Genomic DNA, 15,133 nt, shown 5'->3' on the forward strand with positions numbered 1-15,133 from the left:
TTATTATGTTTATAAATATTTTTAAAACGTTTTTATCTTTTTTTTCTATCAAATTTTTTAGTTGAGAGATATTTTTACAGTACGGATCAAAATTCTCAATCTTCTAAAAGAGTTATATAACAAATATTTTTAATGGAAAGTAGAGAAGATGCTTGGAACTATGCTAAGAGTACAGTCAATGAACTCATTCATTCCAGAGATAAATTTGTTCAAATTTGTGTGGAAGTAAAACTGAAAAAGAAGCAAGTACCTGCATTTTATCATTTTATGCCTTGGAAAGGAATTTAAAAGTGAATACTAAGGCGTCCATCAAAATCATTTTAGACTAAAAGATATGGACATAAAATAGATGATTGTCGAGAAAAAACCAGTAAAGCAGACGAAAATGCTAAAGGAGAAGCGACTATGGTCAGCCGAAACAACCACCATGATGACAGCAACACTGTTGGGATTAGTCAGCCAGAGCAGAATCACAACAGTATCAATTATGCACTAAGAAAAATCATACATCAAGATTTGAGGTTCTAAACAATCATGAACCCTTCTGAGGAAGATTTGGAAGTAAATGCTGAAAGCAATCAATATGCCAACAATTCTACTCGATAATTACCAGCAGCGCACCAAGAATGGAAAGCAGAACAAAAATATATAAGGCAACTTGAAAAATAATGCATCTAGCAGAGTTATAAAAAAGAAAGAATACATAAACCAGCAAAATTAATTCTGAAGATCAGTCCAAACCTAGGAGCATCGTTCTGACCAAGCAAAAGGAATTAACGAAACAGGTTACTGATAACAATAATGAAAGTAGGAAGACAGAAAAATAAAAAAGATTTCAAAAAATACTGGAGATAATTTAACAAACTCAGCAAAGGAAATCTATTCTATTATATAAAAATCGAATTTCTCCACTTAATAATAGAAACTGACGTGGCATGCTTCTGAGAGTATTTTTCGATTTATTTCTTTTAACTCATTAATATACAAGTTATTACGATAAACTAACTATATCAACTAATTGATTTGATTAGATATTTAAATATCATATAATCATATAATTTATTATAATTTATATCAATTTGATTTGGTAATATTTTCTAATTCATTTATTTTAATATTCTGTTAGTATTTTTTAATTTAATTCTTTTAATTTATTAAACCAAATTTATTGTGTATACTAATTAATTAATTTGATTAATTTATTAGTCATTAAATAATAAATTTATGAATAAAATAGACAACTGAGATATTTTCAACTAATAATTAAATCAAATCAAATCAAATAATATATATTAAGCTAAATTCAAATAATGTGAATTAAATACTAAATTAAAATAAGATAATTTCTTACTTATTCAAGTTGAGTGCAATAAATACAAATTAATTTTGTTAGATAATCATAGTTGTCTGATCTACTATGTAACACCCTACTACACAGTGTTTTATGCTTAAGTCATAGAACAGAGGTAGTGTGGTATTACAGACCTTTAATAGTAAGGATATACATATAATACTGAAAGAAATAATATACTAGGAGCCTTGAAACAGAGCGGGTAAACAAAAATCGCAAAATAAAAAGCGCAACGCTCAAGGAATAGGATTACTTGCGTGCTAAGAAACCTAATAGGAACATGATAAAACAATAAACGAAGGGATAAAGAAAAGCCAAGGAACACTATATATAGATGGCCACACAAAATTATAAGAATCATAATTCTTATTACTCTTGCTATTTCAACTCTTTCCTTCTTCTTTTTTTTTCTTTATGTATAATTTCTTTTATGTATAAATGTACCCAAAATGAGAAAGTACGGATGAGTGTTTTATTAATTGTTTGTTTGATAAATATATCTCAATTTAGACATTCTACTAATGTGGATGGAAGTTGACCTGTAGCAATTCAAAGTTGCCAATGTATTTTTTTTATAGTAGACTTGTGGATAGAAGAATATTTGTTAAAATGAATATACTCATTGTAATAAAAAAATTTTTCAGTTGTTATATTTTTATGTTAGTCGTGTAAATTCTTTAAAGGCACAAGATAATAAAATAGGTTGACTTTAATATCATTAGAAGCTAAATTTAATGGTTCAAACAAGCACCACTAATTATGTTAAAAAAGTAATTTGTAATAATAATGTGATTTACATATTAATTTTTTTGAGTAAATTCATTTCAAAATGTAGAAATTAGACTTAATTACGCTAAAATTTTAAAGGTAATATAGAATTTGACAACAAATTTAACACTCATTAAGGAAATAAATTTATTTATGGCTATTTCCTAATTATAAATAATAACAAGACTTATGAAAAAATATTAATGTCATCATTCTTATTAATTAAATCATAATATTAGATAGTTGATAGCTTAATAGGCGAAAATTATTAAATAATTACGTAAAAATTAGCAACGAACAAGCAATAAGAATTTAAAAAAAAATCTATTATATAATGCCAATTTCATAATTAAAATATGTCTTATATCATATTCTCATATATTCTATTTATTATCTATTCTATTATATAAAAATCAGGTTTCTGCACTTAATGATGGAGTTGACGTGACATGCATGCTTATAAGAGTGTTTAGCTATTTGTTTCTTTTAAGTCATTAAATACAATTTATTATGATAAATCAACTATATCAACTAATTTATTTGATTAGATATTTAAATATCACATAATTTATTATAATTTATATCAAATTGATTTGGTAGTATTTTTTAATTTATTTCTTTTAATGTTTTGTTAGTATTTTTAATTTATTTTTTAATTTATTAAATCAAATTAATTATACTAATTATTTGTATTAATTAATTAATCATTAAAATAACAAATTTATGCATAAAATAGGTTCTCAATATATTTTTCACTAATAATGAAATCAAATCAAATCATATATATTGAGCTAAAATTAAATCATGTGAATTAAGAACTAAAATAAAATAAGATGACTTTTTATTTATTCAAATTGAATGCAATAAATAAAATTAATTTTGTTAGATAATCATAGTCTTCTGGTCTTCTATATATAGATAGCCATACAAAATTATAAAAATAATCATTTTTATCACTTTTGCTATTTCAACTCTTTTTTTTATGTATAAATATACTCAAAATGAGAAGGTATGGATGAGTGTTTCATTAATTATTGTTTGTTTGACAAATATTATAGTCTGAAAATGTCTCAATTTAAGCATTCTATCGCTATCGATAGAAGTTGAACCTATAGTAATTCATGGTGACCATGATATTTTTTATAGTATTATATAAAAAAAATTTAGTATAAAAAATATTTTTTAAAATGAATATACCCATTGTAATTAATTTTCTTTGTCAATCTGTTATCTTTTACCTAACAAATAATATCCATGTTGAATATATTATTTTCATCAGAAGCCATACATAATTGATTGATAATTCTATATATAAAAATACTGATGTGGTAACTAAATACCATATTGTTATCTCTCTAAAGTTAATTCTCCTATGATTATGCAAATATGATTCTCCTATGATTATGCGAATGTATAGCACTATCAGATAAAAATTGATTGGATTATATTTATGTCCAACGAGGTAGGTGATCTTTTAGACCTAATCACGATGAGTTGAGGAAGATTTGAAAAATACTAACAATACAAATACTTTTTATTTTTAATACCCAATAATAAATATATAAATTAAAATTAATATTGTTTTGTACAAAATCATAAAATGTATAACATACTCAAAATATATTCAATCTGTATTAACTGCCATTGTTTATCAATTACGTTATGATAAATCTGGTTATTAAAAAAGATTAAAATTAACTTAAATATACACAATATTATTTCATACTTTTCATTTTTATTTTATTATCATAAAAAGTCATACATATTATAAGAGAACTTCATTTTTTACAATTTTTCATAAAAACAACATTTAAATAATTGTAAAATTAGATTATAGGGTAAAAAACGTTATTAAGCCATGGGAGGAAACATTTTACTCAAATCAGCCAAAATGAATTCTGATACACCATTCCACCAAATAACACTTTTATATAATCCGAATCAATAAAATTCGAATTAGGTTTACACGTAATTCGAATTGAATCACATCGAATTACTCCCAAGCAATATTCGAACGTAGTTCGAATCAAGTAGTATCGAATTATGCATGCATAGTTCGAGTTATATTAACTCGAATTACTTGGAGCACGTGGCCTAGGGTAGCTCGAATCCAATTGATTCGAATTACGTGCATTTTGGTTGCAATAGGTAGTTCGAGTGGAATTGATTCGAATTACAAGTGTTTCACCTATATAAGGAGTTCGAACCAAGTTCATTCGAATCACTTCTTCATTTTTAAACCCCACCAAATCACAGAGAAAACGACCAACAATCGGGCCGACAAAGACCGGAGCGGCATATTCAGGCGATGGGGACGATTCGGGGAGGCTTTACCGTTTGGATGGAGTTGCTCATATCGCCGAGGTGATCAACAACGAGGTTAGTGGTTTCTGATATTGCGCTGTTGATAGCTTTTTTTGTTAGTGGTTAATGGTAGTCTTTGATGATAGCCGTTTATGATAGTGGTATTTGTTAGTGGTTTAGGATAGTGATTTTTATCAGCGGTTTAGGATAGTGGTAATAGCCTAGTGGTTTATGTTAATGGTTTTTGATAGTGGTTTAGGATAGTGGTCTAGCCTAATGGTTTTTGTTAATGGTTTTTGATAGTGGTTTACGTTATTGTTATCGGTTTAGGATAGTGGTATAGGCTAGTGGTTTTTGTTAATGGTTTTTGATAGTGGTTTATGCTAGTGTTAGTGGTTTTTGTTAATGGTTTTTGCATGTGGATTATGTTAGCGCTTTTTGTTAATGATTTTTGTTAATGGTTTTTGCATGTGGATTATGTTAGCGGTTTTTGTTAATTATTTTTGTTAATGATTTTTGCATGTGGATAATTTTAGTGGTTTTTGTTAATGATTTTTGCATGTGGATTATGTTAGTGGTTTTTGTTAATGGTTTTTGTTAACGGTTAATGATTACCTTTTTGGTTCTTTACGACGTGAATTTTATATGTTAGTGGTATTTTAATTTGTTCTAATTATGCGGTTCATCTGTTGGCTAGCCCCAGCGTTGCATATCGAGCGTGCGGCGGCAGCAGGGGATGCGTCTTGATGATAGGTACGTTCCGTACTTGCAGATGGCCGGATTATACCATCTTGCGAGACTGAACGACAGATGGTTCCGCATAGACGAGCCCCTTGTGAGTGCATTCGTCGAGAGGTGGCGGCCTGAGACGCACACCTTCCACATGCCGTTCGGAGAGTGCACCATCACGCTTCAGGACGTCGCGTACCAGCTAGGGTTGCCAGTGGACGGACATTACGTTAGTGGTTTCCTGACAGACTTCCACCTATACATTGAGGGTGGCCGGCCAGCTTGGCAGTGGTTTCATGAGTTGCTCGGCGTCTTACCTCCTGAAAACCAAATTAAAAAATTTGCAGTGAACTGCACCTGGTTCCAGGAGACTTTTGGGGAGTGCCCCGACGGGGCCGATGAGGAGACAGTTAGGCGCTTTGCCCGTGCCTATATCATGATGTTGTTGGGCACCCAGCTGTTTGCCAACAAGTCCGGCAATCGTATACACATCAGATGGCTACCCTTCGTTGCTAGGCTTGAGGAGATGGGTGGCTACAGTTGAGGATCGGCGGCACTAGCGTGGTTGTACCAGTGCATGTGCCGAGTGACCAACAGACATGTCGTGAAGTTAGGTGGGCCATTACAGTTACTCCAGTCGTGGATCTTTTGGCAGTTTCCTGGTTTTAGGCCTCGTGGGTATGATGCGTTTAGCTGGCCCCTTTCCTCGAGGTACCACTATTGTTTTCTACTATGTATTCTTGTTGTAGTTATTTTCAATTTTGCAAGCAATTTAATGGCTTTTAAATTCATTCATGAATGTAGTACAATGTTTAACTTCTTAAGCAGGTGGTCAGGTTACAATCCTGGGATTAGCAACAAGGGACCTCGGGTGCAGAATGTTCGACTGAGGATCGACTTGCTACAGCCTCGGGATGTAAGTGCGCTAAGCTCATATTTATATTTAATACTTGTTTCAGTCTATATCGTTTAACAAATTCGTCAAATGGATTTCATTTGCTTTTTTCAATTTATATGTATGCCCTATAGCGCACTCGACGTCATCCAGGTTGTCCATCCGGAGGTCTTGGAGCCTAGGCATACGATGTTATGGCGGTGTGTGACGTCCCTGATATATTTTGCGGTGGTTGAGTGGCATCAGGTTGATAGAGTGTTACCGCAGTTTGGCGGCGTACAGCCCCCACTGCATCCCGCCCTGAACATCGACTTCTTGATGTCGAAGGACGGGAGAGGAGGTGACCGTTGGTTCCCGTCCCACTTACAGTACTGGCATCTTCACTGGGAGACTCGAGCGGAGCACATTTTACAGTTCGACATCGTGGCCGACCCGAGTCCGTCGCATGAGTTCTTGGGATGGTGGCATCAGCACGGAAAGAGATTCTTGTCACCAGAGATGTACTTGGGGGATCAGAGAGGTATTCCTATTCCGGACGAGGCGACGCAGAGGGGTGCCGGCCGAGTTCCTGATATGGAGCGAGTCGACGACGTTCCTGACAGGCGTCGGGACACGTCGTAGCCAGCGTGAGTGGCGGTAGCTGGATCATGCTATGGAGGAGGGTGATGAGGCTGGTAGGGGGGCGGGAGACGACGTGGGCGTGGAGGCAGGAGGAGGGGGGCTGCTGCTAGAGACGATGTCCCTGATCATGGTCGGGGTGCAGCTGGAAGAGGTGCTGCTATGGGGGATGCTAGGCCCGTTCACGGGGGGCATGATGGTGAGTGGTATGGATCTGGTATGGGAGATCCCTCGAGTCAGACTGCCACTGGGCTTGGCATAGGACCGCTCGGAGATTACTTCGTCGGTGTTCCCGGTGACGACCAGACACTTCAGGAGAGTACGCCATGGGTGAGTTCGGGGTCCATGTTTCCAGACTTCCTTGCTGGTGATGGGATTGTCGCCGAGTTCGGTGGACCACATTTCCTTGATGATATCCAGACCATCATGCAGGAGGATGAGGCTGCCCGAGGACGGGGTCAGACGACAGGGACACAGGCTCCGTTAGATGTAGATTTGAACGAGCCTCCCACGGCGGCTCCTGTGCAGGCTTTTGCCCTCGGTGGGACGCCAGCATCCGCACATACTCCTGGGTCACATTCAGTTGCTAGGCCGTCATCATCCAGACCCATACATGTCCCGCCCGGGACGCCCACACAGCCTGCTCCGGATGATGATGGCGATGATATTGAGGATGAGGAGCCGTTTATACAGAGAGGTCAGAGGACACGGGTTCCACGCCGTTGTTTCACGGGGTCGCACCTGTTTAGATGATTGGGGGATGATGGTGTATGATGTCTCTTTATGTTTGTATTATGTATTTTGTTTTTGTTATCGGTGTTATGTCTGAGTGCCCTAGGTCATTATTTCATGCAGCAGTTACGTTGATGTTATCGTATTTTGTATTAGTCACTTCCACAGAATGTGTACTTTGTTTATGTAACTTAATTTTATAATTAGAAAGACATTCAACATACATATGTGGGTCGAAATACAAAATTCATCACTAAAAAATTATAAATGACCATACCTAGAACATCGCTTTCTAACGAAAATAAAATACAACTGACGAAACAAAGACAAATAAAAACAAACAACAGCACGTTCCTATTCATTCCCCCCGTGTGGGTGGCTCCTCCGGCCTGCGAACAACTCCGACGAGTGTGTCCTGCTTGCCTGCATAGGCCACATCTCTTTGGCCGGTTCGGATCTGCCTCATCCATATTGGTACGTATGCGGGTGGACCTCGGACGACCCTCCCTCGCACGCCTCATGTTCGGATCCGGTATAACGGTAGGCCCGTCATATGGTGGTCAGAAACCCTCCAGAATTGGAGGTGTAAATCCCAGCCGATAGACACCGAAAACGGAACTAAGGCGATAGACCTCGTGGACGTATGGCTGCCAAGTAAGACGTGAGTAGGCACAGCATGCCAGTGCGTGTGGACACGGGAAATGAAGTGCTTGGAAGTATCCACAATCACAAGTCTGAGAACCTAGTGAGACCCTGTAGCTACCCAGTGAGAACGAACCAGTCGGAGTCGTTTCTGCTACGGTGTACTCCGAGTTATCCCTATCATAAACAGTCACCGTGAAGCACCTAGCCGTCTTGAGGTTGGCCTCGATACACTTTACCAGGTATTGACTGAATTGTTGTCCGGTGCCCAGCTGCGCCTCGGCCTCCCTCCCCTTACGGACAAATAGCTCTGCCAACCTTCCGTATGTGGCCTTCACCAGCGAGCACACAGGGAGGTTCCTTACCCTCTTCAGGATTGAATTCACACACTCAGAGATATTGGTCGTCATGTGACCGAATCTCCGACCCTCATCACAATACTGGGTCCACAACGAATACTCAATCCGGTTTGCCCATTCACACATTGCCGAATTCTCAGAGCGCAGAATGTCAAACCAGTAGTCGAACTCCACTTCGGTCTTGGCATATGCGGCATTCACAAGAAGCCTCTAGGCGTCCTTGCCCTTGAAGGTGAGGGCGAAATTCGCTGCTACATGTCGAATGCAGAATGCCCGGTATGCAGCCGGAGGTAGCCATCCCCCATCAGGAGCCTCGAGCGCTGCCTTGATGCCGTTATGCCTATCTGAAATAACTAACAGACCTGGCTGAGGTGTCACGTGGTGGCGGAGGTGGGAGAGAAAGAAGGACCAAGACTCAGCATTCTCACCCTCAACTAGTGCAAATGCCACAGGGAGTATGCTGGAGTTCCCGTCTTGTGCAATCGCGACAAGCAACGTTCCCCCATACTTGCCATATAGATGGGTGCCGTCAATACTCACCAACAGCTTGCAATGACGAAAAGCCTCGATACAAGGGGGAACGTCCAGAATAGCCTCTGAAAAAAAGCCTGAGACTCGTCCAGCTGTCCCCCAACTCGAACAGGACAAGTCCTGAGGACTGCAACAGTACCAGACATCGTCAACTGAACTCCTAACACCCACCTAGGAAGCTCGTTGTACGACTCATCCCAGTCCCCATAGATGACAGCAACGGCCTTTTGTTTCGCCATCCATACCCTCCTATACGTAGGCCTGAACCCAAAGTGTGCGGCCGTGGCATTTAGAAGCACCTTGATGTTGACGGATGCATCAGCCCTCACCATTGGCATAATGAACGTCGCTATGACATGGTAGTCCAGACTCCTATGGTCGCTGGAGATGGAGGTGGCGAGACAAGTATGCGGTCCGTTGTACCGTTTGACTTCCCAGATGTCATTGCGCTGCCGGAGACTCAACCGAATCAACCATGTGCACCCATTCCCAAACTCAGAACACTTTCCCACATACCTGCGATAGTCAGACTCAACTACCTTGTACTGTACCCCTCGGCGGATGCTGTAGGTCTTCACACTCAACAGCGCCTCATCTTTATCCTAAAATTGTTGACCAACCTGGAACTCTGTCATACCGGTAGACCCTTCCGTATCTCTAGCGCCAAATCCAGTAAGCTACCCAGGATGTCCATCCTGCCTCATGGCATCCAGGTCCAACGATGAAAAATGGGGTGGGTACTGCTGTGTGCCAGAACTAGATCCACCTGTAGCCCCTCTCGGATCACTCGCTCCGAGATCATCGCCACTGTCATCAGCGATCATATCCGGCTCCACATCATCGTCATCTGGATCATCAAACAATCCTTCACCAACACCAGCCGGTGTAGGACAATGTACTTCGGTCGGAAGATGTTCCCCATATCGAACCTCGTCGCCAACGTTGCCGCTGAGATCAACAGCGAACGAAGGGGAGGCGACAGGCTGGATCTGTGGCTCATACACAGGTACGGAGGATGAAGCAACTGCAGGTCTCGAGCTTGAACCGGCCACCGTGGCTATAGTGTTGGTATTCTGGTTCGAACCACCCGAGCTGTATACCACGTCAACCAACTTTGCCAACAGCTCTGGTGTCCTCACCTCGGGAAACTGCCTGCGACAAAGAAACATGACCTGCAAGTCCTCATCACTCCCGATCGTGAAACAATCATACTTCACCGTATCATGGAGCACCGTGGTTGGAATGCGATAGAAAAACTTCTTAACCCTTTTCACTCCTTCCAGACCAAGCTTCACCAGCACAGAGCTAACGAGGGCATCGTAGCTCGTCATAGGCCTCACGATAATACATAGAGGATCCTTATCGGTGAACTTCACACCGGACCGAGTTTTTCTCTTAATCCCCCCTCTGTGGTGTACCAAGACTAGAAAACTATCCTCACTAGCCATCTCACCTCTCTGTTTAGAGCAACTCACGTTTACAGCATATATATAGAGCTCTGCTTCACAGTAATTCGAATCAACTTCATTCGCACTATATATATAATTCGAATCAACTAATTTCGAATTCACAAACTTTAGTAATTCGAATTAATATGATTCGAACTACATCTAACGTCACTCTTCCTTAGTAATTCGAATTGAATTGATTCGAATTTCTCCTATCTAATTCGATACATATTGTTTCAAACTACTACTACTTCATGCATGCATGTAATTCGACGTTAGTCAATTCGAACTATGTACAAGTATAATTCGAAACGTATAGATTCGAATTATATTAAATTATGCTTTGGTTGAATGGTGTATTAAAATTCATTTTGGCTGAAAATGGCTTAAAATGCCCTTTATTCTAGGCAAAACAATTTTAAAAAAATGGCTTAAAAAAATGTTAGGAGTACTATAAAAATTTGTAATGTCCTAATGACTTAGGACATTAAAGAAATACTCTACATAGTCAATAATAATTTAGAAATTAAAAAAAATATAGTTACAACCGTTATTTACCTAAATTACTAGGACATTACAATTTTTTATAGTACTCCTAACATTTTTTTAAGCCATTTTTTTTAAATTGTTTTGCCTAGAACAAAGGGAATTTTAAGCCATTTTAAGCCATTTTCTATACAAAATAATTTAAAAAAATAGCTTAACAAATGTTAAGAGTACTATAAAAGTTTGTAATATTCTAATAATTTAGGTAAATACTGGTTATAACTATATTTTTTTAATTTCTAAATTATTATTGACTATGTAGAGTATTTCTTTAATGGCTTAAATTATTAGGACATTACACATTTTTATAGTACTCCTAATATCTTTTAAGCCATTTTTTAAAATTATTTTGTATAGAATAAAATATTTTGTTAGCTTTTTTTTAATGCATGAAATAAAATATATATTTCTTAATTTTTAAATTATTAATTTTTTTAATCAATTATTAATTTTTTAATAAAAAATTGGCAGAATTAAATCATGAGTAATTCGAATCAACATGATTCGAATTAGTGTGTGTGCGCGTTTGTGTATAATTCGAATCAACATGATTGTTGATTCGAATTATGTGTGAATAGAGTTCGAATGAACCTGATTCAAACTATATAGTAATGCGCATTGGTGGATTCATGAACCAGTTTTCCATTTGGCTTATTTGTGTAAAATTTCATTCTCCTTGGCTTATTATAGTGTTTTACTATATATGATGATAAATATCTTGATATTAGATCTGCTATAAAACAAATTTTTAGGAATATTATGTTGTATTATATAATTTAGTTATATTTTTTTTATTTTCAATCTATATTATTTAGATTGGCATATTTCTAAAAAGGGTTATTCAATTTTTTTAAATTATTTTAATTTTACCTTTAGAGTTTCAATATGTTTCAATTAAACCATTAGGGTGAACAACATTAATTATAACTAATTAATTATATTATATGATTTGACCAAAATTAAATAAAAATTAAATTATTTAATAAAAATGATATAATAAGGATACATGTGATTGTATAAAAATGATATAACTTAAACGTTGATTATCTGAGAATTTATTGAGTGGCTAGAATAACTCCACGTCACAAACCAATGAATGCTAGCAATATGGATGATCACAAAAACAGCTAAAAAATGTATTTGCAGGGATTACTCGCATTTTAGGGTTAGATTGGGACACGTGAAATCCTCATGACCTGCCACCCGAAAATGGATGGGAACTTGGGAGTGCAAACGGGCCAAAATCCGTCGGACTGACCCGCATAACCCGACAAAAAAGGAGGGTTGAGCTGAAAATTTGAGACTGCCAAACTTAAAAAGTCTGCCTACCCCGCACTGCCTAATCCATGAGCTTTGGTGCGCTTCGGTGAGACGGTGCAGGTTTTCCCGTTGGGCCAAGCTTTTATTTTGTCAAGACCATCTTTTTACAAATTTCTATGATGTTATTAATCTACAAGAGGATAAAGATGATAATTGAAGATGTTCTATTTATATTTTGGATTATATTTTTATGTTTGATTGATTATAAACTTGAAGATGTTTAATTATATATTTTCGACAATATTTGTTTTGCTTTAGGCTAGCCCACCAGATCGTAGATTTTTGGCGAGACAAGACGGGTTTTTCTGTTTGCCACCCCTAATGGGGACACAGACATACGCACCCGCCCCATAGAATAAAATTATTAATTTATCCTAATTTATATATACATAAATTCATTTCTTGAATTTAGTAACCCTAATTTCTGCCTCCAATTCGAATTCTTCCTTTTTCTTTCAAACTCATTCTCAGCCTCGAGCCTCGATCCTCTCTCTTTAACTCACTTTCTCTGCCTCTCAAGTCCGTCACTACATCGCTCAATATCATCCCAAAAAATTATGTTATGTTATTATGTTGGAATATATTTTTATGTTTTCTCCTTTTGAAATGTTATTTTTTATAACAAATATGTTATAAATTGTGTTGAATTATATTGAACTGATTATTTTATGATTATTACATTATGTCTTTTTGTGTTAATTTTTTTCAAAAGTTTACCGAGGAGATCTGCATTTCCTAAGGAGTAATTAAACAAAAACTGAAGAACCTGCAATGACAGAGAAGGAACAGGGATATTTTTTTTTTAAATAGGAGAGAGGGATGAGAAGGGGAATTCTCACGCTCCTCTGAGTACTCATTATCATATCTAACTAGCAACGGAGATCCAATCTGAGTCTATTTAAGAGGGGACGTGAGGACTTCATCTGCATTGAGCCTTTAAGCTAATGAACCTAAGTCGGATTTGGGACCTTAACAATGGATTTTAGTTGATCTTGCTTCCATTGAGGTCTTACTAGGCCCAAATATATCTTAGATTAATATTTTGAGTCATTATTATAGCAAATACTATACTATTTAATATTATAACACTTAATATATGTAAAAGTTGAATATATTTACAAGACATTTTTTAATTCAAATTAAAAAAAATTAATTAAATGATAAATATTGTCAAATAAAATAGTGTAAGAAATTAGAAGAAAATGTATTTATAAATTTAGGAAATATTAATTTATTTTTTAATAGAATAAATTATATATTGAATAACAAAAGTTATTATTGGTTTCTTTTTACACTAATTAATACTCAATGATGGTGTTTCGATACACCATGTTATCAAGAAATATTAATCAATCTAATAACTTTTGTAATGACATAAGTTTATGAATTTGAAAATTTAAAAATTATTTCATAAAATGTGAAGTTTTAACAAGTAACAATGTTGATCATATTGTTTTGACTTTAAGAATGAATATGATACCAATAAATAAAAGTGTCCTAAGTAAATTTCAACAAAGACAAAAGTCCATAAGTATTGCTATTAATGAAAAATTAATTTATTTTAAAGACAAATAAATTTTTTTTCTACGAATTTTCTAACTCGGCAAGTTGAGGATTAATCCACCACATATTGATACTCTATTTAGTAAGGGTGAGATTGGAACTTTAAATACTTGCTTAAGCAGACAAATAAGATAATCATTCAACCAATTCAAATTGATTAAAATAAATATTAATTATTTTTAATATTTTTAAATTATAAAATATTTATAATAATAATTACTATATATATTTTTTATTTAAATTTTAATAAAAAATTTTTTATATAATTTTATGGCACGTTCCTACACTAGTTAATAGGAGTTAAAATAGGAAGAAGTCATTTCAATTAGTGGTACTGTTGATCAACATTCAAGGGACTTAATTGCTAAAATTATGAAAGGCAAAAATAAAAAGCAAGATTCACTCTACAAGTGAAGACAAGATTAATTCAAAAGATGCTATAGTGGAAAATGATAATGCTATGCAAGAAATATAATTTTGATTTGATTATAAAATAATAAAAATACTAAATGCCTCTGTAAGTTAATTTTTTTTCATATTAAAATGTCTTATTATGATAAATATAAACAAAAATTAAAATACCGTTTAGTTCTTTTTTAAAGGATAAAATACTTTTTAAGTGTTCATTTTAAGAAATTCAAATTTAACATTAAAAGATCTTTTTAATTAACTTTATAGGACTATTCTTGAGATCTCGCAGTGATCAAACATTGTGGTTAACAAAAACAAAAGGATAAATTTTGTTATGAAATAAAAATTTGTTGAAGGAAAAATGTTAATATAGATCAAGGGATAAAAAATCTATTGATGTTTTAAAAAACAAGATTTACAAGAGAATAAATACGATTATACTGTACTTTTAATAAATTGAATTATTAATAAATATAATTTTTTAACTTTTACGAATGTAACGAATCAAAAAATAAAAATATATTAATTTACATTGCTAAAATATTTATAAAATTAACTATTAATAGAAGATCTATTTCGTATAATTTTTTTAATTGTTAATAAAATAATAATTTATAAAATAAAAAATATATTTTATTATTAAGACTATTTAATAATAATGTTATAAAATTTTTTATTTTGAGGGTTAGAAACCGGAAAGCAAAAATAGAAACCAAAATCCAAAAAAGACAAGTAAAAAGGAGTACGTACTCCCTTAGTCCCTTCACATACTTAAAGAACAAATTAAGCGATCCTTTTCAAGATAAGGGTTCCCATAACATCAAGGGCTGTACCAGGGTGTAAATCGAGAGTTGGAATATAAAAAATTTGGAGATCATGGTGGAGGTTTTGACCTTTTTCTTTTAACCCAGTCATT

The 15,133-nt window shown here is 35.1% G+C and overlaps 2 protein-coding genes across 2 annotated transcripts; one reads left to right on the plus strand and one right to left on the minus strand.

Moving 5' to 3' along the window:
* Positions 5,160–5,696, plus strand: LOC107646577 (protein MAIN-LIKE 1-like). Its single transcript, XM_016350754.1, has one exon. The coding sequence runs from the start codon at positions 5,160–5,162 to the stop codon at positions 5,694–5,696; it is 537 nt and encodes a 178-aa protein (XP_016206240.1).
* LOC107646576 lies at positions 8,609–10,377 on the minus strand. Its single transcript, XM_016350753.1, has 4 exons — positions 10,142–10,377; positions 9,611–10,021; positions 9,101–9,493; positions 8,609–9,056 (listed from the first exon to the last, which is right to left on the minus strand). Exons 1-4 carry the CDS (start codon positions 10,375–10,377, stop codon positions 8,609–8,611), a joined length of 1,488 nt encoding a protein of 495 aa, XP_016206239.1.

The sequence above is a fragment of the Arachis ipaensis genome, chromosome B06 (assembly GCF_000816755.2).
Source record: "Arachis ipaensis cultivar K30076 chromosome B06, Araip1.1, whole genome shotgun sequence".
NCBI lineage: Eukaryota > Viridiplantae > Streptophyta > Magnoliopsida > Fabales > Fabaceae > Arachis > Arachis ipaensis.

What these genes read in the sequence shown, in the direction of transcription:
- LOC107646577 (XM_016350754.1), top strand. Translation starts at nt 5,160, where the DNA reads ATGCGTCTTGATGATAGGTACGTTCCGTACTTGCAGATGGCCGGATTA.
- LOC107646576 (XM_016350753.1), bottom strand. Translation starts at nt 10,377, where the DNA reads ATGGCTAGTGAGGATAGTTTTCTAGTCTTGGTACACCACAGAGGGGGG. An exon ending in AGGCAGGATGGACATCCTGG is followed by an intron (nt 9,494 to 9,610) that starts GTAGCTTACTGG and finishes GAAGACCTACAG; the next exon opens with CATCCGCCGAGGGGTACAGT. An exon ending in TCGTACAACGAGCTTCCTAG is followed by an intron (nt 9,057 to 9,100) that starts GTGGGTGTTAGG and finishes GTACTGTTGCAG; the next exon opens with TCCTCAGGACTTGTCCTGTT.